Source organism: Larimichthys crocea, chromosome XXI (assembly GCF_000972845.2).
Source record: "Larimichthys crocea isolate SSNF chromosome XXI, L_crocea_2.0, whole genome shotgun sequence".
In the NCBI taxonomy this organism is placed as follows: domain Eukaryota; kingdom Metazoa; phylum Chordata; class Actinopteri; family Sciaenidae; genus Larimichthys; species Larimichthys crocea.
In genome coordinates, this window is record NC_040031.1 from 8,586,038 (window position 1) to 8,608,226 (window position 22,189).

The window sequence follows — 22,189 nt, forward strand, 5'->3', positions numbered from 1 at the left end:
ATGTTTTAGAGTTGCACTGTGATCATTGTCAGACAGAAGTGTTTTTTTAATTATGTAATTTTTTATTATTTTAAGTCAGTGTGTTGTACGGATGGTGCTTAACTTTCCTGCTGTGATATTTGGAGGAACGTCTGAAAGGAAAATAATTAAAAATACATCAAACCATCGACAACATGTTGAATGAAATTAAACTCGGATGTAGACGCGTTCATGTTAATCCATGTTAAAATATGACACAAAACATTAAGTGCAGGTAAAAATCAATCGTGGCTCCGAACTGGAAATATCTCTGTTCTGTTCAGGATTCAGCAACCGTCAACAATAAATAATCTTTTGAGGATTAAACCTGCCTCCTGCATGAAGCTGATCGAGGTCGGCCTTACGCTGCCTTGATTTTTAATCTGTCAGAATAGTTCTACTCGGAGACAGGAACATTTTCTGAGTCGGTACGTGACATAAAAAGTCTGAGAAACACTCGGCTACACAAGCAGTGACTCATTTTACACACTGCTTCTGGCATTTGACAGAAATGTGACTAAAGGTAGTAATAATGATAATAATAGTAACTGTGCGGTCCTCCTCAGTCCTGGATCTGGACCCAAACCGGGCTTCAACGGGCCCTCAGTCCTGGATCTGGACCCAAACCGGGCTTCAACGGGCCTGAATGAGGAATGAATACGATTTTATTGATACCGTTGGCAGTGCCGGTTCTGCTTATTGCTCTGGTCATTCATTGATTTTTTTTACTGCGCAGGTTTTTCTTTATGAAATGAAGCCACGTCATAAATTCTTCTTGTTCAAGTTTCCAGACGTGTACACACACGAGTTTGACGTCTTTTTATTTTTGAAACATGCAGCTGACGAGCGTTCAGTTAAGAAGCTGTCTGCTTTCTCTTTACGGCTGCTCTATGAGTTTATGAAAGCATTTATACGTTTATAACGATGATGGAGATGTTTGACACATTTTTTTGACTCTGTCTGTTCCCAAATATGAAATTTAAAAACAGCAAAAACTGAAACATTTAGACGAGCAGGCTCATCCTGTTCATGTTCCTCATGTTAAAGTGCATCCCCAGAATTATCCTGGGCTCAGTTTAGACAACAATACAAGACTGGATGCTTCCAAAACTGAATTTGTTTTTCACCGTGAGCCAGCGGAGTCATTCAAACGTTGGACTAATGTGTGTGTTTTCGCTGCTTCGTGCTTCGTCTGTCAGATACTAAAGTTTCAGGCCGTCTGTCTGAGGATGAGCTCGTTTCAGGGGCCCCGTCGTATCATTTAAAAGAAACTGCTGCAAGGTGTTGTCGACGTGAGAGATAAACCTTCGACCTTCAAACACACACGCATTTCCTTATTGTGGTTGGACTGCTTCCATTTTGTCCCTGTCCTCTGTCCTGATGTCCTGCGTCCTCTCTCTCTCTCTCCGTCTGTGTTTGTGTTCAGTGGTTTCAGCGAAGCCTCAGTCTCCCAAGCTGCCAAACTGTTACTCTCGGCTCAGCTCCTTCGTCGAGGTGACCGCCGACGGCCTGACGAGCGAGACCAAAAAAACAGGCAAACGCAGCGGACACCTCGAGCTGCAGTGGAATGAAGACCTCACCCTGTGAGAACACACACACACACACACACACACACACACACACACACACTTTTTATCCTGCATTTTATTGTTTGGAAAACTAAAATTAAATAAAATGCAGCAGAACAAATTCATTTAATGTTCTGGTGTGTTTATTTTCTTTATTTTTAATGATGTGTGTGTGTGTGTGTGTGTTACCTTGTGTTTCGCAGTAATGTGACGCCTCAGAGTCGTCTGGATCTGAAGCTGTGGAGCTGCCACACCCTGAGGAAGGAGCTACTGGGCAGCGCCACCATCGACCTGCTGGACACGCTGCGCACACACGATGGCAAGAGTAAGGACACACACACAGATAAAATATTATTAACTTAACAGTGTGAATTTACAGTGTGCACGCAGCAAATGTGAATTATTTGAGACGAAAAGTGACTTCAGGAGCTCAGAAAGTCGAATAATTCAACGCTGACAGAAAGTTTCCAGCACAAAGTTTTCGGGTTTCCTCTTAAATATAAAAGACAACGTGACAACAGGGAAGTTTATACCTTTACAGCAGCTTGTAAATCTGACGTGGCCGTGTCATAATTCTGACTTTATGAGCTCCACTAAACAACGGACTCACCCATAATGGATTATGGGACAAAGAGTACGCAGGATATGTTCTAAATTGAGGCTCACCGCATTCAGGCAAACCTTCTTTCTTTTATATTTTAGCCGTCTTCAATCGTGGCTGTGAAGTCACTTGAGTCCGTCTCCATAAGTCCCCATGTTAATCGGCCAGCCTAAGGCGGAGCTGAATGAGGCCCGGGACCTTAAATAAGCCACCTGTCAATCAGAGCGTCCGCGCTCTTAATCCTGCATAACTTTAAGCCTTAATATAATGTGAACAGGTGAGTTGTATATAAATTCACCCTCAGTACAGTTGTCATGAACGGGGAAATTAGCTACAGAGACCAAAACTGTTTTTTGTACCAGGCTGTAAACATGTTTATTTCTGCTGTGAAGTTTTGAACATGGGGACTTATGGAGACTGACTCACTTCTGGAGCCAGCCTCAAGTGGACGTTTGAGGAACTGCAGCTTTTTTCGTCCGTGTCACGTCTGCGGATGATAACACACACTGTGCGTTCACACTGTTTCCTCATTTTAAGTAATAACGGAGGATGTCTGATTTCCTCACCTTTTCCTTCCCCATCACACATTTGTCCTCCACCTTCTTGACCACTCATCCTCTCGACGTTCATCCTCCTCCCTCTCCACCACCACCACCACCACCACCACCACCACCACCCCTCTAGTGGAGAACGTCCAGTTGAGTCTGGTGCTGCAGACGGAGAACAAAGGCTCGGTTGTAGCGGGAGGCGAACTCAACGTCTGTCTGGACGGCATGGTTGTTGATCTGGGCTCGTTGCCCAATGGCAGCACAGCAGCAGACAGTGAGTCCCGCCTTTACCACACACACACACACACACACACACACACATATAGAAGTGAAGGTAATAACACATAGAGGCACCTAAAGAAGCGCTCACACTGAGGCCATGTGCACATATCTGTCATGTTTTATGGAAAAGTTAGAACTTAAAGACGTCATAAAAAATCAAATAAAATGATCCCGGAAGACAGATTTAAAAAAAAATACTGTGAATAGGCGGTTTAACGTCATGTCAGCCCCAATTTCAACACAAAAACATGAAAGAGGGTCGAATATGTTGGATGAAACTTTAGAAAACGCGTAATTGAAGTACATATAATCCATGATATAAACATAAAAACACTCTTTGGGCTCTTAGACCTCGTGGATAAACAGAAAAACGGGCGGCCGAGCTCGCACTCATCAGAAAAGATAAATTGGAGTGAACATGCACTCACTGTTTTCCCACAGAAATCCAGACACCACAGCATTAAAGCGTTTCTCCTCCTCTCACTCTTTCCCTTCCTGTCTCTTAAATGTTCGTTAATTTTGCCAACAACCACATAAACACACACACACAAACACACACACACATGCATTTGTTTGTACAGTAGGATGCGTGTGTGTGTGTGTGTGTCTCTTCTCTCTCTCCGCCCTGGTAATGAGTGTTTTCCATGGTTTTACATTGTCTAAATGGCAATTTTCCAAAGTCACTTCTCACCCACGTGGCTTCAGAGGAATAGTGACTTTTTTTTTGGTGAAATGTGGAGCTTTTTTGTTCACGTGGTGACAGAATTGTGCAAATTTACAGTTTCATAATCGCTTAAAGTCGAGTCAAATGTCTAGATTGAACATTGTGTAGAAAATTTGTGTTTTATGTGATTTTCTTGCTAATTCATCCAGACTGATCTGCCGGATCTGGCTGTCAGTCGTCTTACTGTTTGCAGGTTACTTATTCGGCTGGCATGAGCTAACAGCAGCTACAGTTTACTTCACTGTAGAGTTGCACGATACCCACGGTATACACGGTACCCCGCGGTGCCACATCATAACCGTCGCTACTATACTAGAAATTTTACGTGACGGTACTACCGTGGATTACTATACTACCGGTGCCAGTCTCCGTTACATAGCGGCCGCCTCTGCTCTCCTCCCGGCTTCTCACTGCATGCTACTCCTTTGTAAACAAACCAACATGGAACCGCAACCGAACTACACAGCTGCTGAATGATTGGCTGTTTGCCTGTTACTGGTGACGTCCAGGGATATGATAGGCTGTTTCCACACGCTGGGTCCGCCCGTCTGTTGGCTGATTGGCTGTTCGTGTGTTTCTGCCGGCAAGAACGAACTCCATGAAGACAGCTCCGCTTCGATAGAAACTCGCTTCAAAACAAACAACAAGCTAAAGTTCTGTCTCGCCCAGACACGAGACAACACACTCACCATGGCAGAAGCACCGGGCCCGAGCAGCGAGTCTGCCGTGGCGTCTTCGTCAGTGGCAACGCTAATTTTGCTTAAAAAACAAACGTCGTTGTTTCAAACTAACTTGTACAAATACATTGCAGTTTATAAAAATAATAATAATAAAAAAAGGCCGCAGTATCACGATAATACCGGGAACCGCGATACTTTGTCTGGTATAGTATCGTGGTTACTCATTTTAGTATCGTGACAACTCTACTTCACTGTCCATCATGAACTCAGAGGACATCAGAGGGAAAACCAGAAAACATTTTCTGCATAAAATATGATCCAGTTTCACCAGAATCAGTGAAATAGTTGCTGCTGTGTGACTTAGTGTGACCAACCGCTAAAAGTCATTCTCAGATTTACTCTCGTCCGGCGTCTTCTTGCTCTCTCACTCTCTCCTTTCCTCTTCTTAGCTTCCTCCGTCGACGTCCTCTTCGCTCTCTTCTCCTCTGCCATCATGTCCGTAGAGGCTCCAGTTCTGGCGCGACACTGTCAGCATTCCCCCCTGTTAGCTATGCAAGTTTAACGGATCATGAGTAACTTGTCAAAAATAAGGTTGGAGGTTCACTGGAAGCTTGAACGATGTTTCGTGTGTCAAGACTTCAACTTTTAAAGTAATAGATTACCCGGACCAAATGTTGACTACGCACTGTTGTTACACTTAATCTCCGTGTTACTGCAAACCAATATAAAACCATTTCATAACCCTCAGGACAGATTTCAATAGGACTTCCCTCTAAACATTTTACTTTCCTTTATGGTTTGGAAGCAAACACTAGGTGTCTTTCTAACAAACACACGGTTATTACGCTGCTCTTAAAACCATAGTCCACGCATCCGTCTCCTCTCTGTAACACACACACACACACACACACACAAGGCTTTTCATAGAGCGCCACAGAGCTCACAGTGTATTCTGCTGAATGAACACAGGGCCAGCAGTAAAAGGCCAAGGCCTACCACAGCACGGCCTGTATAAATGTGTCTCTTTGTGACTGTTTAGATGTGAGGAGAGGTTAAGAGGAGGCGTGTCACGGTGTGCTTTCTGTTTCACCACAAGGACAGCGAGACGAGGGCTCTCCTCTGAAGTCTTCACTCGAGGGCGAAGCTAAGGAGGAAAGATAGAGACAGTTTCAAAGAACAGCAGACGTAGCAGCAGCAGCTGATATCACTGACTAGTCCAGCAGCAGTCAGCCCAGCTCGGCGTCTGTCTTTCAGCCTTTTATTTCACCAACCACTAAAAGTCAGTCCCACATTTACTCTTGTCCGGCGGCTTCTTGCTCGCTCACTCCTTCCTTCGTCAGCGTCCTCTTCACTCTCTTCTCCTCTGCCATTATATCCGTAGAGGCCGCTGAGCCCGGTTGGGTGGACGACGTCATCGTCAATTCATGCCACATGCAGTGTTAATGTTGTCACCCATTTTTCAATTTAGTCTTAGTCATTTTTAGTCTTTCACAAATCATTTTTGTCTTATTTTAGTCACCTAAAATTTTAGTCAAAACATTTTAGTCTTTTTCTATTTATTTCAGGAATATTTTTTTTGTTTATTAATTCCACTTCATTTGGGTGTCTGAGGTTAATGTGCCTTTTCAGGTTGGTGGCATTTTTCCCAGCAGTTTTCTTCCCGCACATATTCCCATCCGTCAAAACGAAACATTGTAACTTTTTCTCTGCTTCTAAATAATGAAAATGGGACCACATGTTTTCCTTCCGGGCATGACTGCGCTGTCCGTGTTTCTCCTGCATGCTGTTTGTTTTTAAGAGGATCTCAAACGTGTGGCCGTGACGTTGCTACAGTAAAAGAAGTGCTGGCACAAACACATGACAGCAGGACTGGATGCTGCTTTTTGTCTCATATAGTCGACGAAAACAAGGAGGACGTTTTTGTTCTTGCGTGATTTTCGTCAACGTTTTTATTCGTCAACAAAAACGCACATTGGCACATTTGTCGTCAGTGTTTTTAGAACGTTGTGTCGTCTCATAACTGTTGCAAATGAAGCTGCTGGTTAGCGTAGGCAGACTTACTACCAGTTTAAGTAGTGCAACTGTTTCCAGGCTTTATGCTAAGCTAAGCTTCGTCTTAGTTTAACTCTTAACTTCCTTTTTTAAAAGTAAAATAAGGGACATGAATATTAGCAAACGGGAGGTCGTTACAGCGCAGTTAAACAAAATGAGGTCTGTAATTTGGATGTGTGCGCAGGTCAAAGGTTAAAACATAAAATGAACAGAGCCCTGCCCCCACGGTTTTCTTTATAAGGCCTGCTGTTCTCACACACACATAATCACAGACATCAGGCGTGCGTTTGTCTAATTTGTTTCAGAGAATTGCGTAATTGAGCCTCATTGCTTGCAGTTCAGCAGCACAATCGCCTCCTGTGATCCCGAAGCGGCGTGCACGATAGCGTGCGGGCGGGGGGGAGGGGGTTTCCTCTCCTGGCTTGCAGGGGCATGGATGACAGTGTGTGTGTGTGTGTGTGTGTGTGGGTGTGTGTGTGTGTGTGTTTGGGGGAGGAGAGGTTTGTGAACACAAGGCTGAAGTGTGCCCTCCAAAAGCAGGATTTCAAATTGAGGCACTTGTCTTTGTATGTTTCTCGTGAGTGTAGATGCAGGCGTAATCTTGTGTGTGTGTGTCTTTGTGGGTGTGTATGTACATATGTTTTACATTCTGCAGTGTGTGTGTGTGTGTGTGTAGGCACATGTGGGCTGCCCCCGAATGTATAAAGTGTATAAAGGTGGAAGTGTGTTGCCTTCGGGTGGTGTTAAGGCGCTCTGTGTTCTCGCTCTGAACGCACCTCTGTTAGTTTGGAGGTTTTACTCATTTCCCCTGGCAGCTTTTCTGACACACACACACACACACACACACACACACACACACACACACACGGCGGGTTTCATAAACAAACCCTTGTATTGAAAGATGGGCGGAGAAACAGAAGCAGAAAGGTTTCAACTGATGCTTACATACACACTCCACGTAAACACAACTTCCCATCCCGCAGAAGCTGAAGCCACATGTGCAGCACGCACACACACACACACACACACACACACACACACACACAGCAGTGACTAACACACATCGTCGTGGACATCGACTTTATATTTTTTAAAGTTAAACTTTCTCATAGAAAAGAGAGGACAACAACAGACCTGCCTCATCTAACCCCTCACATGTTCCCCGTAGGTTTCTCTGTTCCTCTCTTCACACAGTTACAACACGTGTAAATAATTACACAACAAACAAATGTTTAACTTTAAAAATAAAAAGTTCGGATGTGCTTCTAAATACGCACGCAGAATGCATTGAAATTTTGCGGTAAGGTGAACTGAATGACGCCTGGTTGACGCTCTTAATCCTGCATAACTTTAAGCCTTAATATAATGTGAACAGGTGAGTTGTATATAAATTCACCCTCAGTACAGTTGTCATGAACGGGGAAATTAGCTACAGAGACCAAAACAGTTTTTTGTACCAGGCTGTAAACATGTTTATTTCTGCTGTGAAGTTGGACATTTGGACATGGGGACTTATGGAGACTGACTCACTTCTGGAGCCAGCCTCAAGTGGACGACAAGAGGAACTGCAGTTTTTAGCCCTTAGGAATTGGTTGTTAAGTTGTTTTAGCTTCTTGTTAACTTTTATTTAGGTCGTTGTTAGCTTCTTTTAGCTCATTGTTAGCTTCTATTTAGGTCGTTGTTAGCTTCTTTTAGTTCATTGTTAGCTTCTTTTAGCTCATTGTTAGCTTCTATTTAGCTCATTGTTAGCTTCTTTTAGCTCATTGTTAGCTTCTTTTAGCTCATTGTTAGCTTCTTTTAGCTCAGAGATAGTTAGCTTCTATTTAGCTCGTTGTTAGCGTCTATTTAGCTCAGTGTTAGCTTCTTTTAGCTCATTGTTAGCTTCTATTTAGGTCGTTGTTAGCTTCTTTTAGCTCATTGTTAGCTTTTATTTAGCTCATTGTTGGCTTCTATTTAGCTCATTGTTAGCTTCTTTTAGCTCATTGTTAGCTTCTTTTAGCTCAGAGATAGTTAGCTTCTATTTAGCTCATTGTTAGCTTCTATTTAGCTCATTGTTAGCTTCTTTTAGCTCAGAGATAGTTAGCTTCTATTTAGCTTGTTGTTAGCTTCTTTTAGCTCATTATTAGCTTATTTTAGCTCGTAATTAGCTTCTTTTAGCTCGTTGTTAGCTTCTTTTAGCTCGTTAGCTTCTATTTAGCTCACTGTTAGCCTCTTTTAGCTCAGAGATAGTTAGCTTCTTTTAGCTCGTTGTTAGCTTATTTTAGCTCGTTGTTAGCTTCTTTTAGCTCATTGTTAGCTTCTTTTAGCTCAGAGATAGTTAGCTTCTTTTAGCTCGTTGTTAGCTTCTATTTAGCTCGTTATTAGCCTCTTTTAGCTTTATTTCTGCTGTGAAGTTGGACACTTTAACGTGGGGACTTGTTGTTTTTGGCACGTCGCCTCACAGCCACACAGGTTGGCGCTCGGTTTGACCTCACACTGGATTGAGTAACATGTGAAAGTTTGGTCTTTATAGAGAGTTCTGGAGCTTTCATCCACATTCCACTGTCTTCATCAGCTGCATAAATGTTGAGTTTAACTTGAGTTTTTTTAACCTAGTTTACACGTTTTTGTGTCTTAAGACTACATACACATTAACACACACACACACACACACACACACACACACACAGTAATTAGTCTTGTGCCATGTGGAGGGAGGGGGTGATGAACTCAGTGAGCGGGCTATGACACAATGGTTTCTCCTCAAGACCACTGTTTATTTTTCTGTATGTCCATCGGGTCTGCTCACAAGAAGCCCTTTCATAGCCCACAACACACAGTACTCTGTGTGTGTGTGTGTGTGTGTGTGTGTGTGTGTGTGTGAGAGAGACAGGGTGAGATTACCTGTTTGCGTTACTTTAGATAGCAGGATGTGTGTGTGTGTGTGTAAATATGGATTCTGTGTGAGGCTGTCATGCCTCTAGTATGAGCGTGTTACACACAGGAAGAGCTGTGTGTGTGTGTGTGTGTGTGTGTGTGTGTGTGTGTGTGAGAAGGAGAAAGTGAGTGTTAATGAAAAGCATGTTATAGAGCTGTGGTTTTCAGTCACAGTCTGAACATATAGTCACACATTCCCTCACACCACCGAGACCGCATACCACCACACACACACACACACACACACACACACAGCACATACAAGGATGAATGGTCTCTATTAAACCACCAACTGTACTTCCATTGCCACATGTTTCAAGTGTACATGAGTTTGATTATTAAGGAGTTGGTCTAAGAGAGCCTGCAACTTTTTTTAATGTTTAATGTGACAGTCATCAACCAGGTCCCCAGCAGCAGCTGATATCACTGCCTAGTCCAGCAGCAGTCAGCCCAGCTCGGCGTCTGTCTTTCAGCCTTTTATTTCACCAAGCTCTCACCAACCACTAAAAGTCAGTCCCACATTTACTCTTGTCCGGCGGCTTCTTGCTCGCTCACTCTCTCCTTTTCTCTTCTTAGCGTCCTCCGTCAGCGTCCTCTTCGCTCTCTGTTAGTTTTTGGGATGTGATTGACAGCTGGTGATCTTTGACTTCTGTTTAACCATGATGTTCTGTCTGTCTTTGCAGAGATACTGCAGTCCGACAGACCCAACCTGAGGAGGACACAGAGCGAGGAGACTCCAAATACAGCTGCATCTCATGTCAGGTCAGGACACACACACACACACTCTCATGCAGCCTCTAAGCGCTGTTTAAAATTCAGATACAGTCGCCGTGATGCTGCAAGAATAAAACAGAAATTGGAAGTGGATCTGCACATGCTGTGCGGAAAGGTCGTTCACAGGGACGAAAGGACGAATCCATTAATTTCAACTGGCTAATAAGGAGTGAGCTCGGCCTCCAACATGAGGACACGTCATTTCTGATTAGATTTGTGCAACATTTGTTTGTCTTTTAACAGACACAATATACTTTTTTAAATCTGCAAATGTCCAATCAGATAATTAACAAACTTTTGAGCGCTGTCCGTCCATTTTCCTCCTCTTTACCCGGGGTCGGGTCGTGGGGGCAGCAGGGTCAGACGTCCTTCTCCTTCCAGCTCCTCCTGGAGGATCCTCATGCGTTCCCATGCTAGATAGGCTATGTAGTCCCACCAGCAGGTTCTGGTTCTGCCCTGGGGTCTCCTCCCAGATGGACATGCCCTCCAAAGGAAGACCCCCGAACCAACTCCTGGCTGGCTTCTTTGGCTTCTTTCTATCTCTAAGGCTGATTCTCATTTCGGCCTCTTGTATCCGCGATCTCATTCTTTTGGTCGCGACCCAAACCTTGTGACCATGAGTGTTGGGAACATAGATGAACCTTCAGGCTCGCCGCACCACCCAGCTGGTCCATCTCACGCTTCATTTTCCCATCACTCATGAACAAAACTGCGAGATACTTAAGCTCCTTCGCTTGGGGCAGCAAGTCGCTCCCAGCCAGATAAAATGTATATATTTAGACGTCGGTTGATTATAGGTCTGAGGAACAACACTTCAGAAAAGTGGCTCATCATGTAGGTCATGTCTGAGAAATAATAACCCTGTTAAGAGCCACATATGCATCACACCTCATCATCCCCTCCCCCCCGTTTCCATCTTACAAAGGCAACAAAGAGTTTGTGCTTCATGCCAGCAGCTTTCTGTCACTGAGCACGTTTTAGTCACAGTTTTTGGTTTTTATCTGGATTTTTGTGGTGGTGAATGTCGTGTTTCTTTACGTGGCACCTTTTCAGATGTTTCTAATGAAGCTAAACGCCCAGAAAATTCAAACCAAACCAAAAGTCAAGACCAGGTTGACGTAAAATGCATCATACCAGTTCGTCAATGTGAGAATATAGAGGGCATTAAAGTGATGCTGTTCCTGGAACTGCAGTTCCTCTAACGTCCACTTGAGGCTGGCTCCATAAGTCCCCATGTTAAAAACTTCACAGCAGAAATAAACATGTTTACAGCCTGGTACAAAAAACAGTTTTGGTCTCTGTAGCTAATTTCCCCGTTCATGACAACTGTACTGAGGGTGAATTTATATACAACTCACCTGTTCACATTATATTAAGGCTTAAAGTTATGCAGGATTAGCGTGGGCACTCGGGTAGGACAATCATAACTGTGGTTGGTCCGCTTGGTAGCATCGCATTTTGTGTGTGTGTGTTGGAAATACAGAAGAAAAGACAGAGAGAGAGGAGAGGGTTTGTTTGTTTGACGTACACAGTTGCATAGAAACTCACCACCAGCTGCTGTTCCAAGCCTACACACAACTGTAAATCAGCCTTTAAGCTTATGAGGCTTCTGCATTGAAACATAATAACATGACAGGGTATATAAGAGGAGGCAGAAGCTGACATAAAACTTTGGCTTCAACCTTTTTTAAGCTCATGTTTTTCTGTCGCAGAAAAGCCAGCGCAGTCTTCGCTGCTGGTTTCAGGCTGTGGTACGATGATAATCAAGAATAATAGCTCAATAATAAACTGGCGTAACCTTTTTCTGAAGCACTGTTTACAAAGCACTTATATGAAAATCATAAACTGGAGACATAATTGTAATCAAAATAAACGGAAGAGCGAGAAGGGAAAAAAAAGAGGATTAAGCGAAAGCGGCTTCTGCCAGTCCGGTTCGACTGAAGCACTCGGTGCCAGCATGTCACCCCCACCTCCACCACCACCGAGTGTGGTTTCAGATGCTGCGAGAATGGTAGTGGGATAATAAATAGCGGAGCAGACTGCATTCATTTCAAAGCCTTTTGCGGCGGAGGGGGGTTTGCATGGGGTCAGATGGTATTTCCCTCCAAACATTGCAGGGGGGCATAACACGCAAGTTCAGCCAAGAGCTCAAACCGCCGCTGTCATGGAGAAGCAGTCAACATCTCCATCGCGTTGTGTAAGAACAGACGCCGCAGGAGAAGTGATCTCGCTCTCCCATGACGAGGAGCTCGATGCCCACACAGTCATATGCAGTACAAACACATATATCTAATCTTAGTGTCACGTCCTTCCTTCCTTTCCTTTGTCGCTTCGTCTCCTTATTGTGATGGATAAACAATCAGTCCTGAGTCTGGTTTTTCTTTGGATCGCCGTCCAAACTCGGCTCGGGTTTCGAGGAGCAACCGAGGAATGCTGTTTTTTCTTTGTGTGAAAGTTGTTGTCGGAAAAAGCAAAAGTTATATTTAGTGTTAGGAAAATATGATGGTGCTTGGAGAAAGGAAAAAGTAGCCAACACTGACACCTCTGTGTGTGTGCTGGTTTTATGCCTTGTGTACGCGCTCGTGCCAGCTCTGTTCCCAACAACAATGGGTCTAATTATAAGTTGTCAAAACAAAACTGTGACGTGATCCGCAGGAAACGGACATGAAAGGCTGTCGCAGAACGAGTTTGTTTCCTTACAGCGAGCGCAGACGTTAAATGTTTCTTTCACTTTCTCAGGAGTAACAGGCACTCGGTGGGGGGTTCGCAGGGCGGCTCCCCAGGGTCCTCCAGAGGAGGCTCTCTGACTAACGGGGAGCTGAATGAGGAGCAGATTCCCAGGCCGGGCTTGTCCAGTCGCCGCCGGTCGTCCAAGAGTCACGGCAGTCCTGGAAGCAGCACAGGTACACGAAACGTCTGCTAACCTTTTAATACAAATTGTCTTGGTGAATTTTAGCTTCATACTGTCTGGTCTTAGTCTTGGTCATGACTCAGTCTTGATACAGCCAGGTCCTGCTCTTGACTTGGTCTCTGTTATGTTGTCTTCAACACTTCTTATTAACATTTGCAACTGACTAAAGTTCTGAATAATCTGCCACTGATGTGGTTTTAATTGGTCAAAGCATCTGAATTTATTCAGTCTTTCACATGAACTCTATAAAATGTTTTGTGGTGGGTGAAAATCCTCACGATCAAACTCAAATCAGTCACTGTCTCATGGATCTCTCTCGTCCATTGCGTCTTCCCTCAGATAAAGTCGAGTTGACATCTAACGGGCTGGAGAGCAGTCGTTGGGGAGTTGCCCGTCACACGCCTCCTCCGTCCTCCCCGTCTGGCCGATCTCCAGCCGCCAGCAGCAGCAGCGGCAGCCCGTCTCCGGGTCAGGACGCCTTGGGTCTGGCCGCGCCGTCGGAGCCCGTCCCCAACGCCACTGCCGGCACCGAACCGACCAGCAACAGCACCACAGAGTCCGCTACAGACACGCTTCCGGCAGGGTAAGAGCGCAAAGAGGCAAATGACACAATCTGAAGCAGCACCGTGTAACTGTTTTTTCTTGAAGATTAATAAACCTGATACAGTCATGGAAAATGCACCATTTCTCCCAGAAAAGTGTTGAGATTACAAATGTTTTGGTATACACACGTATATTTCCTTTAAGTGCATTGGAAAAACTCAAAAAAGCAGAAATTTGACATAATTTTACACAAAACCTGAAGCCAGTTAGAGTGTATAGAAGTCGACTCAACGTTTGATGAGAGAATGCAACACAGGATAGTTCAAGTGGTGGATAAACAACCTCAGTCAACTTTCGAGGAGAACCCCACTTCTGACACAGAGACTGCAGTTTGCAAAAATTTACCCGAGTAAACCTCGATCCTTCTGGGAGAACGTTTTGTGGACAGATGAGACTGAGGTAGAGCTCTATAGCAAAGCACGTCATTCTACTGTTTACAGAAAACCTGTAGAGGCCTACAAAGAAAAGAACACGGTACCTACAGTCAAACATGGTGGAGGTTCAAAGATGTTTTGGGGTTGTTTTGCTGCCTCTGGCACTGGGTGCATTGACTGCATGCAAGGAATCATGAAATCTGGAGACTATCAAAAAAATTTTGGCCCTTTAATGTAGGACCTAGAAAGCTGGATCTGTGTCAGAGGTCATGGGTGTTCCAGCAGGACAGTGACTCCAAACATACCTCAAAAAGCGACCAGAAACGATTGGAGACAAAGCGCTCAAGTGGCCAGCAATGAGTCCGGATCTAAATCCCATAGTCCACCTATGGAGAGATCTGAAGGCACCCTTCAAATCTGAGAGACCTGGAGCAGTTTGCAAAACAAGAGTGGTCCAAAATTCTAGTTGAGAGGTGTAGGAAGTTTGTTGATGCTTATAGGAAGCGACGGGTTTCAGTTATTTTCTCCAGAGGGTGTGCAACCAAATATTAAGTTGAGGGTGCCAACAATTTTGTCAGACAAAATTCTTGTCTCAAATTTGTTTTTTTTCTTCCGCTTTTTTGAGTTGTTCTTAAAGGAAATATACATCTACCAAAACATTTGTAATCTCAACACTTTTCTGGGAGAAATGGTGCATTTTCGGGAAGGTTTCCAGGGGTGCTAATACTTTCGTCCATGACTGTATTTCAGTCTGTGCCGTGGCTTCCACAGCGCACACACTAATCATTTCTTTTGACGTTAGTGGAGGCAGTCTGTGGTCGTGGCGAACCACCAAGACTGAAACAAGAGATTATATGAGCACAGCGGTCAGTGTTAGTATTCCAATGAACAGAAACACCTCAGTGTCTGATTATGAAAACATGGATTTGGTGTTTAGTTACTGGATTCTTCATCAACTTCCCATTTTTTCCGTCTTCTGACCTGATTTCTTTCTTTTGAAAGTCATCATCGATGTTTGTGGTCGGCCGTGTTCGTCCACATTTTCCCTCGTTTGGCTGTGACCATCAGCAGGGTGCTCAGTAAATGAGCTTTTTTAATATTTAAAAAATGTACATGTCAGATTTCATCATCGGAGCAAGTCAACAAAGTCTGGTGAGCGAAACACTCCCGGGTTTAGAGTCGCATGGAGAACGAACCAAAGCGACGCCGCAGCCTCGACATGACGTGGCGAGACGTGTTAATTTCCTTTGCACGACTACATACAGTAATCTCCCCTCAGACAACTCTTGACAAGAGGAGCCCTCCTTCACCCGCTCGTCGTCGTAGTTTACTTGCTTAGTTTGACTCAATTCCCGGAGGCTGCTGGGATCATGATTGTGTTATTTGATCGCAGAGACACTCAGTTGAGCCAAGACAATCGAATACTGAGTTGACCTCAGGCTATAATGCATTAAAAAAAAGACATTTATTAAACTACTGTCTCTTTAATCAAAACAAAAACATTTCAGCTGCTGTGTGTGATAATATAATATCTTTTCACTGTGATTCACTGAGGCCTCGTTTTAACTGAGCTGCAGCAGACTCCCTGACTTGTCACAGCAGTGGAACTAATAGTGGAACTAATGCCATTACATAGTCGTGTTACTCTGATAGCTCTTTTCCATATAATGACTCAGCATGGGGGCCCTTTAAAGCCCCCATGAAACAGGAAGTCGAGTTCTGTTTACTTCCTATTTTTTTACATTTTTCCCCCCCACCACCACTATTGCATTGTCAGCCTCTACCTTCCGGTGAGCGAACATAACCTCTGAAACCAGCGGTGGCCAGTCTGTCGGGGAATACAGCAGCCTACTGAGGTGGTTTTCTTGTCGGGTTCGGCTCCTGGACATCAGAGGGGGAAAAGCAGCAAATATACTGATCCAGTTTCACCAGAATCACTGGATAAAGTTCTAAAGTTGTGCTTTTTGTACAGTAATCAGTGAGGCCCGGCTCATAGATGACTGCAGCAGCACTCACAATCACTCATAGACTGGATCTACAAACTCTTAAAATACCACGAAGAACACCCGAAAATACTGAAAACATGACTTTGTGTCAGTGTTGGTCCAGATACTGGAGGACAGATGGGACTGAAACTTTAAGGACTTTAATAAATATACGCGTTCTAATAAAAGATGTGATATATTTTGGTGATGAATCTCGAGGTAACACCAAACAACTTAAGTTAGTGAATGATTGCAGAGATTAAGAGCCGGTGAGTTCATGGCGTCAATGCTTTTCTCTGTCCAAGTGATCTAGGTTGAGAATCAGGGAGGTTTGTTTGTTGTAATTACATTAATTATGAAATCTTAGAATCTTTATGATATTTTTGTAAGTAACAGTACTTCTCTCTCTCTTTCTCTCTGTGCAGCTGGGAGCAGAGAGTGTTGCCTCATGGCCGAGTGTACTACGTCGACCACAACACCAAAACCACGACCTGGGAGAGACCACTGCCTCCAGGGTACGGCTGTTTACGCTCCTAATATTCTGTGTTGATGCAATGATGGTTGGACACACATCAGGGTTAGACGAGGTGAAGGCTGAAGGTGGTGTCGTCCATCTCTGGTGTTGTACTCAGCTCAACAGCCACCGATCAAACGTGAAACTTCAGCTCAGTGGATCTAAAAGTTGTGACACTTACTAACCAGTAAATTCATGCGACGGGCGGCTGCTTTAAACAGCTGTTAGCTGTTACTGCAGAAAGTCATTATTTTGTTTCGTGTGCCAAGATTTAAGTCGGCGATGATTCAGAAGCTGAATCTGTTTGTGTTTGGAAAAAAAGAAACATCTGTCAGCCACTTCAGAAAAACAGATTTTCTTTTTATATCCAGTACAAGATGATGAGACATATTTCCCTCCTGAGGCGAGCTTGTAATGTTTGGACTGTGTAAATTAAATCAAATTGAACCTGAGAGGAAAAAACAGCAGACAGTTCAACTTGAGCAACAGTCTGTCAGACACATAAATCCATTGACGGGTCAGCTCCAGACCAGACTTACAGTTTAAAGGATGGACACCGTATGTGTGACGTTACCCAAAGGTTTCTGAAGAGCATGTTGGCAGTTCTGCCTCTTCCGCATCATCTGCACAAACAAAGCCGTCTGTAACATGAACTCCGTTTTAATGATTTGAGACTCATGATGAGCAGTAACCGCTTTTGAAGTTCGACAAATTATCGAGGAAACGGCGTCAGTTCAGGTCACACAGTGATAATGGAAAATGTGGAATATAAACATTAATTCCCATATAACTCTTTTTAAAGACACAGCCGGCAACTGGTGTGCTGAAGAGTTGCACGTGGCTCTGCGTTTAGAGCGAATCAGGCGTTGTGGTGAATCGCCGTGACGCTGCTGATAGTGCGTCTATTTGTCCTGAATGTAACCACTTTGAAGCAATCAGGAAATAACTTTTAATTTCTCTGATTAACCGGCTTTATTGTTGCCCGGCGCTCCCTCACTCTCATTCACAGTCTTTGTTGCTCAACCAACTGCTCGCTCTCAAACCAAATTAAACAGCATAAATCTCAGGCTGACTGTGGAGGCTTGACGGGTTTGATCGTCTGACGTTGGGCAAAATACGAGTGTAGCGAGGTGACGAGAGTCCACGTTATCGGACATAATAAAATGTAGAAATGTGTCCAGCTCACGCAGCTGACGGGCCAAGTCTTCTTGTTCCCTGTTTGTTTTTTCTCAGTCGTAACACTGTAATTGCTCCTCAGTCGGCCGGGTTTGATTTCAGTGCCGTCACAACGAGGACACAGTTACTTCTCCCCCCCTTTCTCTCTCTCTCTCTCTCTCTCTCTCTCTCTCTCTCTCTCTCTCTCTCTCTCTCTCTCTCTCTCTCTCTCTCTCTCCATACCAAAGCCTGGGGGAGCTGTGGAGATTAAATGTAGCCTCTATAAGCCAAAGCACATCATGTAGCAATGTTTCTATGGTCCCTTCTCTCTCTCTCTCTCTCTCAAAAGAAAAAAAAAAAAAAAAAGAAAAGAGGGACGGACTCTGGCAGCGGTGTTCTGCTGTCGTAATGTGCATACAAAAAGAGAGAGGGGGAGAAATAGAAAGAGAGAAAGAGAAAGAGAAAGAGGAGAGGAGAGAGAGAGAGAAAAGAGAGAGGGGAGGGAGAGAGGAGAGGAGAGAAAGAGGAGAGAGAGAGAGAGTCCTCGTTGTGACGGCACTGAAATCAAACCCGGCCGACTGAGGAGCAATTACAGTGTTACGACTGAGAAAAAACAAACAGGGAACAAGAAGACTTGGCCCGTCAGCTGCGTGAGCTGGACACATTTCTACATTTTATTCTGTCCGATAACGTGGACTCTCGTCGCCTCGCTACACTCCAACGTCGCGCTGCAGACGCCAATCAGACGATCAGACCAGTCAGCCTGAAATTTATGCTGTTTAATTTGGTTTGAGAGCGAGCAGTTGGCTGAGCAACAAAGACTGCGAATGAGAGTGAGGGAGCGCCGGCAACATAAAAGCCGGTTAATCAGAGAAATTAAAAGTTATTTCTTGATTGCTTCAAAGTGGTTACATTCAGGACAAATAGACGCACTATCAGCAGCGTCACGGCGATTCACCACAACGCCTGATTCGCTCTAAACGCAGAGCCACGTGCAACTCTTCAGCACACCAGTTGCCGGCTGTGTCTTTAAAAAGGTTATATGGGAATTAATGTTTATATTCCACATTTTCCATTATCACTGTTGTGACCTGAACTGACGCCGTTTCCTCGATAATTTGTCGAACTTCAAAAGCGGTTGCTGCTCATCATGAGTCTCAAATCGTATTAAAACGGAGTTCATGTTACAGACGGCTTGTTTGTGCAGATGATGCGGAAGAGGCAGAACTGCCAACATGCTCTTTAGAACCTTTGGGTAACGTCACACATACGGTGTCCATCCTTTAAACTGTAAGTCTGGTCTGGAGCTGACCCGTCAATGGATTTATGTGTCTGACAGACTGTTGCTCAAGTTGAACTGTCTGCTGTTTTTTCCTCTCAGGTTCAATTTGATTTAATTTACACAGTCCAAACATTACAAGCTCGCCTCAGGAGGGAAATATGTCTCCTCATCTGTACTGGATATAAAAAGAAATCTGTTTTTCTGAAGTGGCTGACAGATGTTTCTTTTTTTCCAAACACAAACAGATTCAGCTTCTGAATCATCGCCACTTAAATCTTGGCACACGAAACAAAAATAAGACTTTCTTCGTAAACAGCTAACAGCTGTTTAAAGCAGCCGCCCGTCGCATGAATTTGCCGGTTAGTAAGTGTCACAACTTTTAGATCCACTGAGCTAAAGTTTCACGTTTGATCGGTGGCTGTTGAGCTGAGTACAAACCCAGAGATGGACGACACCACCTTACCCTTCACCTCGTCTAACCCTGATGTGTGTCCAACCATCATTGCATCAACAACAGAATATTAAGGCGTAAACAGCCGTACCCTGGAGGCAGTGGTCTCTCCCACCGGTCGTGGTTTTGGTGTTGTTGTCGACGTAGTACACTCGGCCATGAGGCACACTCTCTGCTCCCAGCTGCACAGAGAGAAAGGAGAGAGAAGAGACAAGTACTGTTACTTACAAAAATATCATAAAGAGTCTAAGATTTCATAATTAATGTCATTACAACAAACAAACCTCCCTGATGCTCACACTTAGATCACTTGGACAGAGAAAGCATTGACGCCATGAAATCACCGGCTCTTAATCTCTGCAATCATTCACTAACTTAGTTGTTTTGTGTTACCTCGAGATTAATCACCAAATTATCACATCTTTTATTAGAACGCGTATATTTATTAAAGTCCTTAAAGTTTCTGTCCCGTCTGTCCTCCAGTATGTGGAAAAAACTGACACAAAGTCATGTTTTCAGTATTTTCGGGTGTTCTTCGTGGTATTTTAAGAGTTTGTAGATCCAGTCTATGAGTGATTGTGAGTGCTGCTGCAGTCATCTATGAGCCGGGCCTCACTGATTACTGTACAAAAAGCACAACTTTAGAACTTTATTCAGTGATTCTGGTGAAACTGGATCAGATTTATACACAGATATTTGCTGCTTTTCCCCCTCTGATGTCCAGGAGCCGAACCCGACAAGAAAACCACCTTTTCCCCGACAGACTGGCCACCGCTGGTGTCAGAGGTTATGTTCGCTCACCGGAAGTGAGAGGCTGGACAATGCAATAGTGGTGGGGGGGAAAGATGTAAAAAAATAGGAAGTAAACAGAACTCGACTTCCTGTTTCATGCGGGCTTTAAAGGGCCCCATGCTGAGTCATTATATGGAAAAGAGCTATCAGGTAACATGACTATGTAATGGCATTAGTTCCACTATTAGTTCCACTGCTGTGACAAGTCAGGGAGTCTGCTGCAGCTCAGTTAAAGCGAGGCCTCAGTGAATCAAAGTGAAAATATTTATATTATCACACCACAGCGGCTGAAATGTTTTTGTTTTGATTAAAGAGACAGTAGTTTAATAAATTCTTTTTTTTTTTAATGTATTATAGCCTGAGGTCACACTCAGTATTCGATTGTCTTGGCTCAACTGAGTGTCTCTGCGATCAAATAACACAATCATGATCCCAGCAGCCTCCGGGAATTGAGTCAAACTAAGCAAGTAAACTACGACGACGAGCGGGTGAAGGAGGGCTCCTCTTGTCAAGAGTTGTCTGGGGGAGATTACTGTATGTAGTCGTGCAAAGGAAATCAACACGTCTCGCCACGTCATGTCGCGGCTGCGGCGTCGCTTGGTTCGTTCTCCAGCGACTTTAAACCAGGAGTGTTTCGCTCACCAGACTTTGTTGACTTGCTCCGATGATGAAATCTGACATGTACATTTTTTAAATATTAAAAAAGCTCATTCACTGAGCACCCTGCTGATGGTCACAAGCCAAACGAGGGAAAATGTGGACGAACACGGCCGACCACAAACATCGTGATGACTTTCAAAGAAAGAATCAGGTCAGAAGATGGAAAAAAAATGGGAAGTTGATGAAGAATCAGTAACTAAAACACACCAAATCCATGTTTATCATGAATCAGATCACTGACTGGATTACGACATGATCATCTGTGTCGTATAATTACATGCTCTTGTTCTCTGTCCTTGGTGGTTCGCCACGACCACAACTGCTCCACTAACGTCAAAGAAAGAATGAGTGTGTGCGCTGTGGAAGCCACGGCACAGACTGAAATACGTCATGGACGAAAGTATTAGCACCCCTGGAAACTTTCCCCAAATCCACCATTTCTCCCAGAAAAGTGTTGAGATTACAAATGTTTTGGTACATGTATATTTCCTTTAAGAACAATCAAAAAAGCGGAAGAAAAAAACAAGTTGGAGACAAGAATTTTGTCTGACAAAATTGTTGGCACCCTCAACTTAATATTTGGTTGCACACCCTTTGGAGAAAAATAACTGAAACCCGTCGCCTTCCTATAAGCATCAACAAACTTCCTACACCTCAAACTGAATTTTGGACCACTCTTGTTTTGCAAACTGCTCCAGGTCTCTCAGATTTGAAGGGTGCCTTCAGATCTCTCCATAGGTGGTCTATGGGATTTAGATCCGGACTCATTGTTGGCCACTTGAGCGCTTTGTCTCCGATCGTTTCTGGGTGCTTTTTGAGGTATGTTTGGGGTCATTGTCCTGCTGGAACACCCATGACCTCTGACACAGGCCCAGCTTTCTAGGTCCTACATTAAAGGGCCAAAATTTTTTTGATAGTCTCCAGATTTCATGATTCCTTGCCTACAGTCAATGCACCCAGTGCCAGAGGCAGCAAAAAAACCCCAAAACATCTTTGAACCTCCACCATGTTTGACTGTAGGTACCGTGTTCTTCTCTTTGTAGGCCCTCTACAGGTTTTCTGTAAACAGTAGAATGACGTGCTTTGCTATAGAGCTCTAACTTAGTCTCACCTGTCCACAAAACGCTCTACCAGAAGGATCGAGGTTTACTCAGGTACATTTTTGCAAACTGCAGTCTCTGTGTCAGAAGTGGGGTTCTCCTCTGAAGTTGACGAGGTTGTTTATCCACCATTTGAACTATCCTGTGTTGCATTCTCTCATCACGTTGAATTTGACTTTTATACACTCTAACTGGCTTC

General features: G+C 44.1%; 1 protein-coding gene across 5 annotated transcripts in view; it reads left to right on the forward strand.

The window, feature by feature from the left end:
• Positions 1-22,189, forward strand: part of wwp2 (WW domain containing E3 ubiquitin protein ligase 2) — a 59,869-nt gene that overhangs the window by 5,525 nt on the left and 32,155 nt on the right. For all 5 annotated transcript variants that reach the window (XM_027272707.1, XM_027272708.1, XM_027272706.1 and 2 more), the window contains exons 3-9: positions 1,445-1,601; positions 1,790-1,911; positions 2,872-3,009; positions 10,073-10,151; positions 12,903-13,066; positions 13,414-13,657; positions 16,462-16,551. In XM_027272707.1, the coding sequence (XP_027128508.1) occupies positions 1,445-1,601; positions 1,790-1,911; positions 2,872-3,009; positions 10,073-10,151; positions 12,903-13,066; positions 13,414-13,657; positions 16,462-16,551 (994 nt within the window). The remainder of the gene's footprint in view (positions 1-1,444; positions 1,602-1,789; positions 1,912-2,871; positions 3,010-10,072; positions 10,152-12,902; positions 13,067-13,413; positions 13,658-16,461; positions 16,552-22,189) is intronic.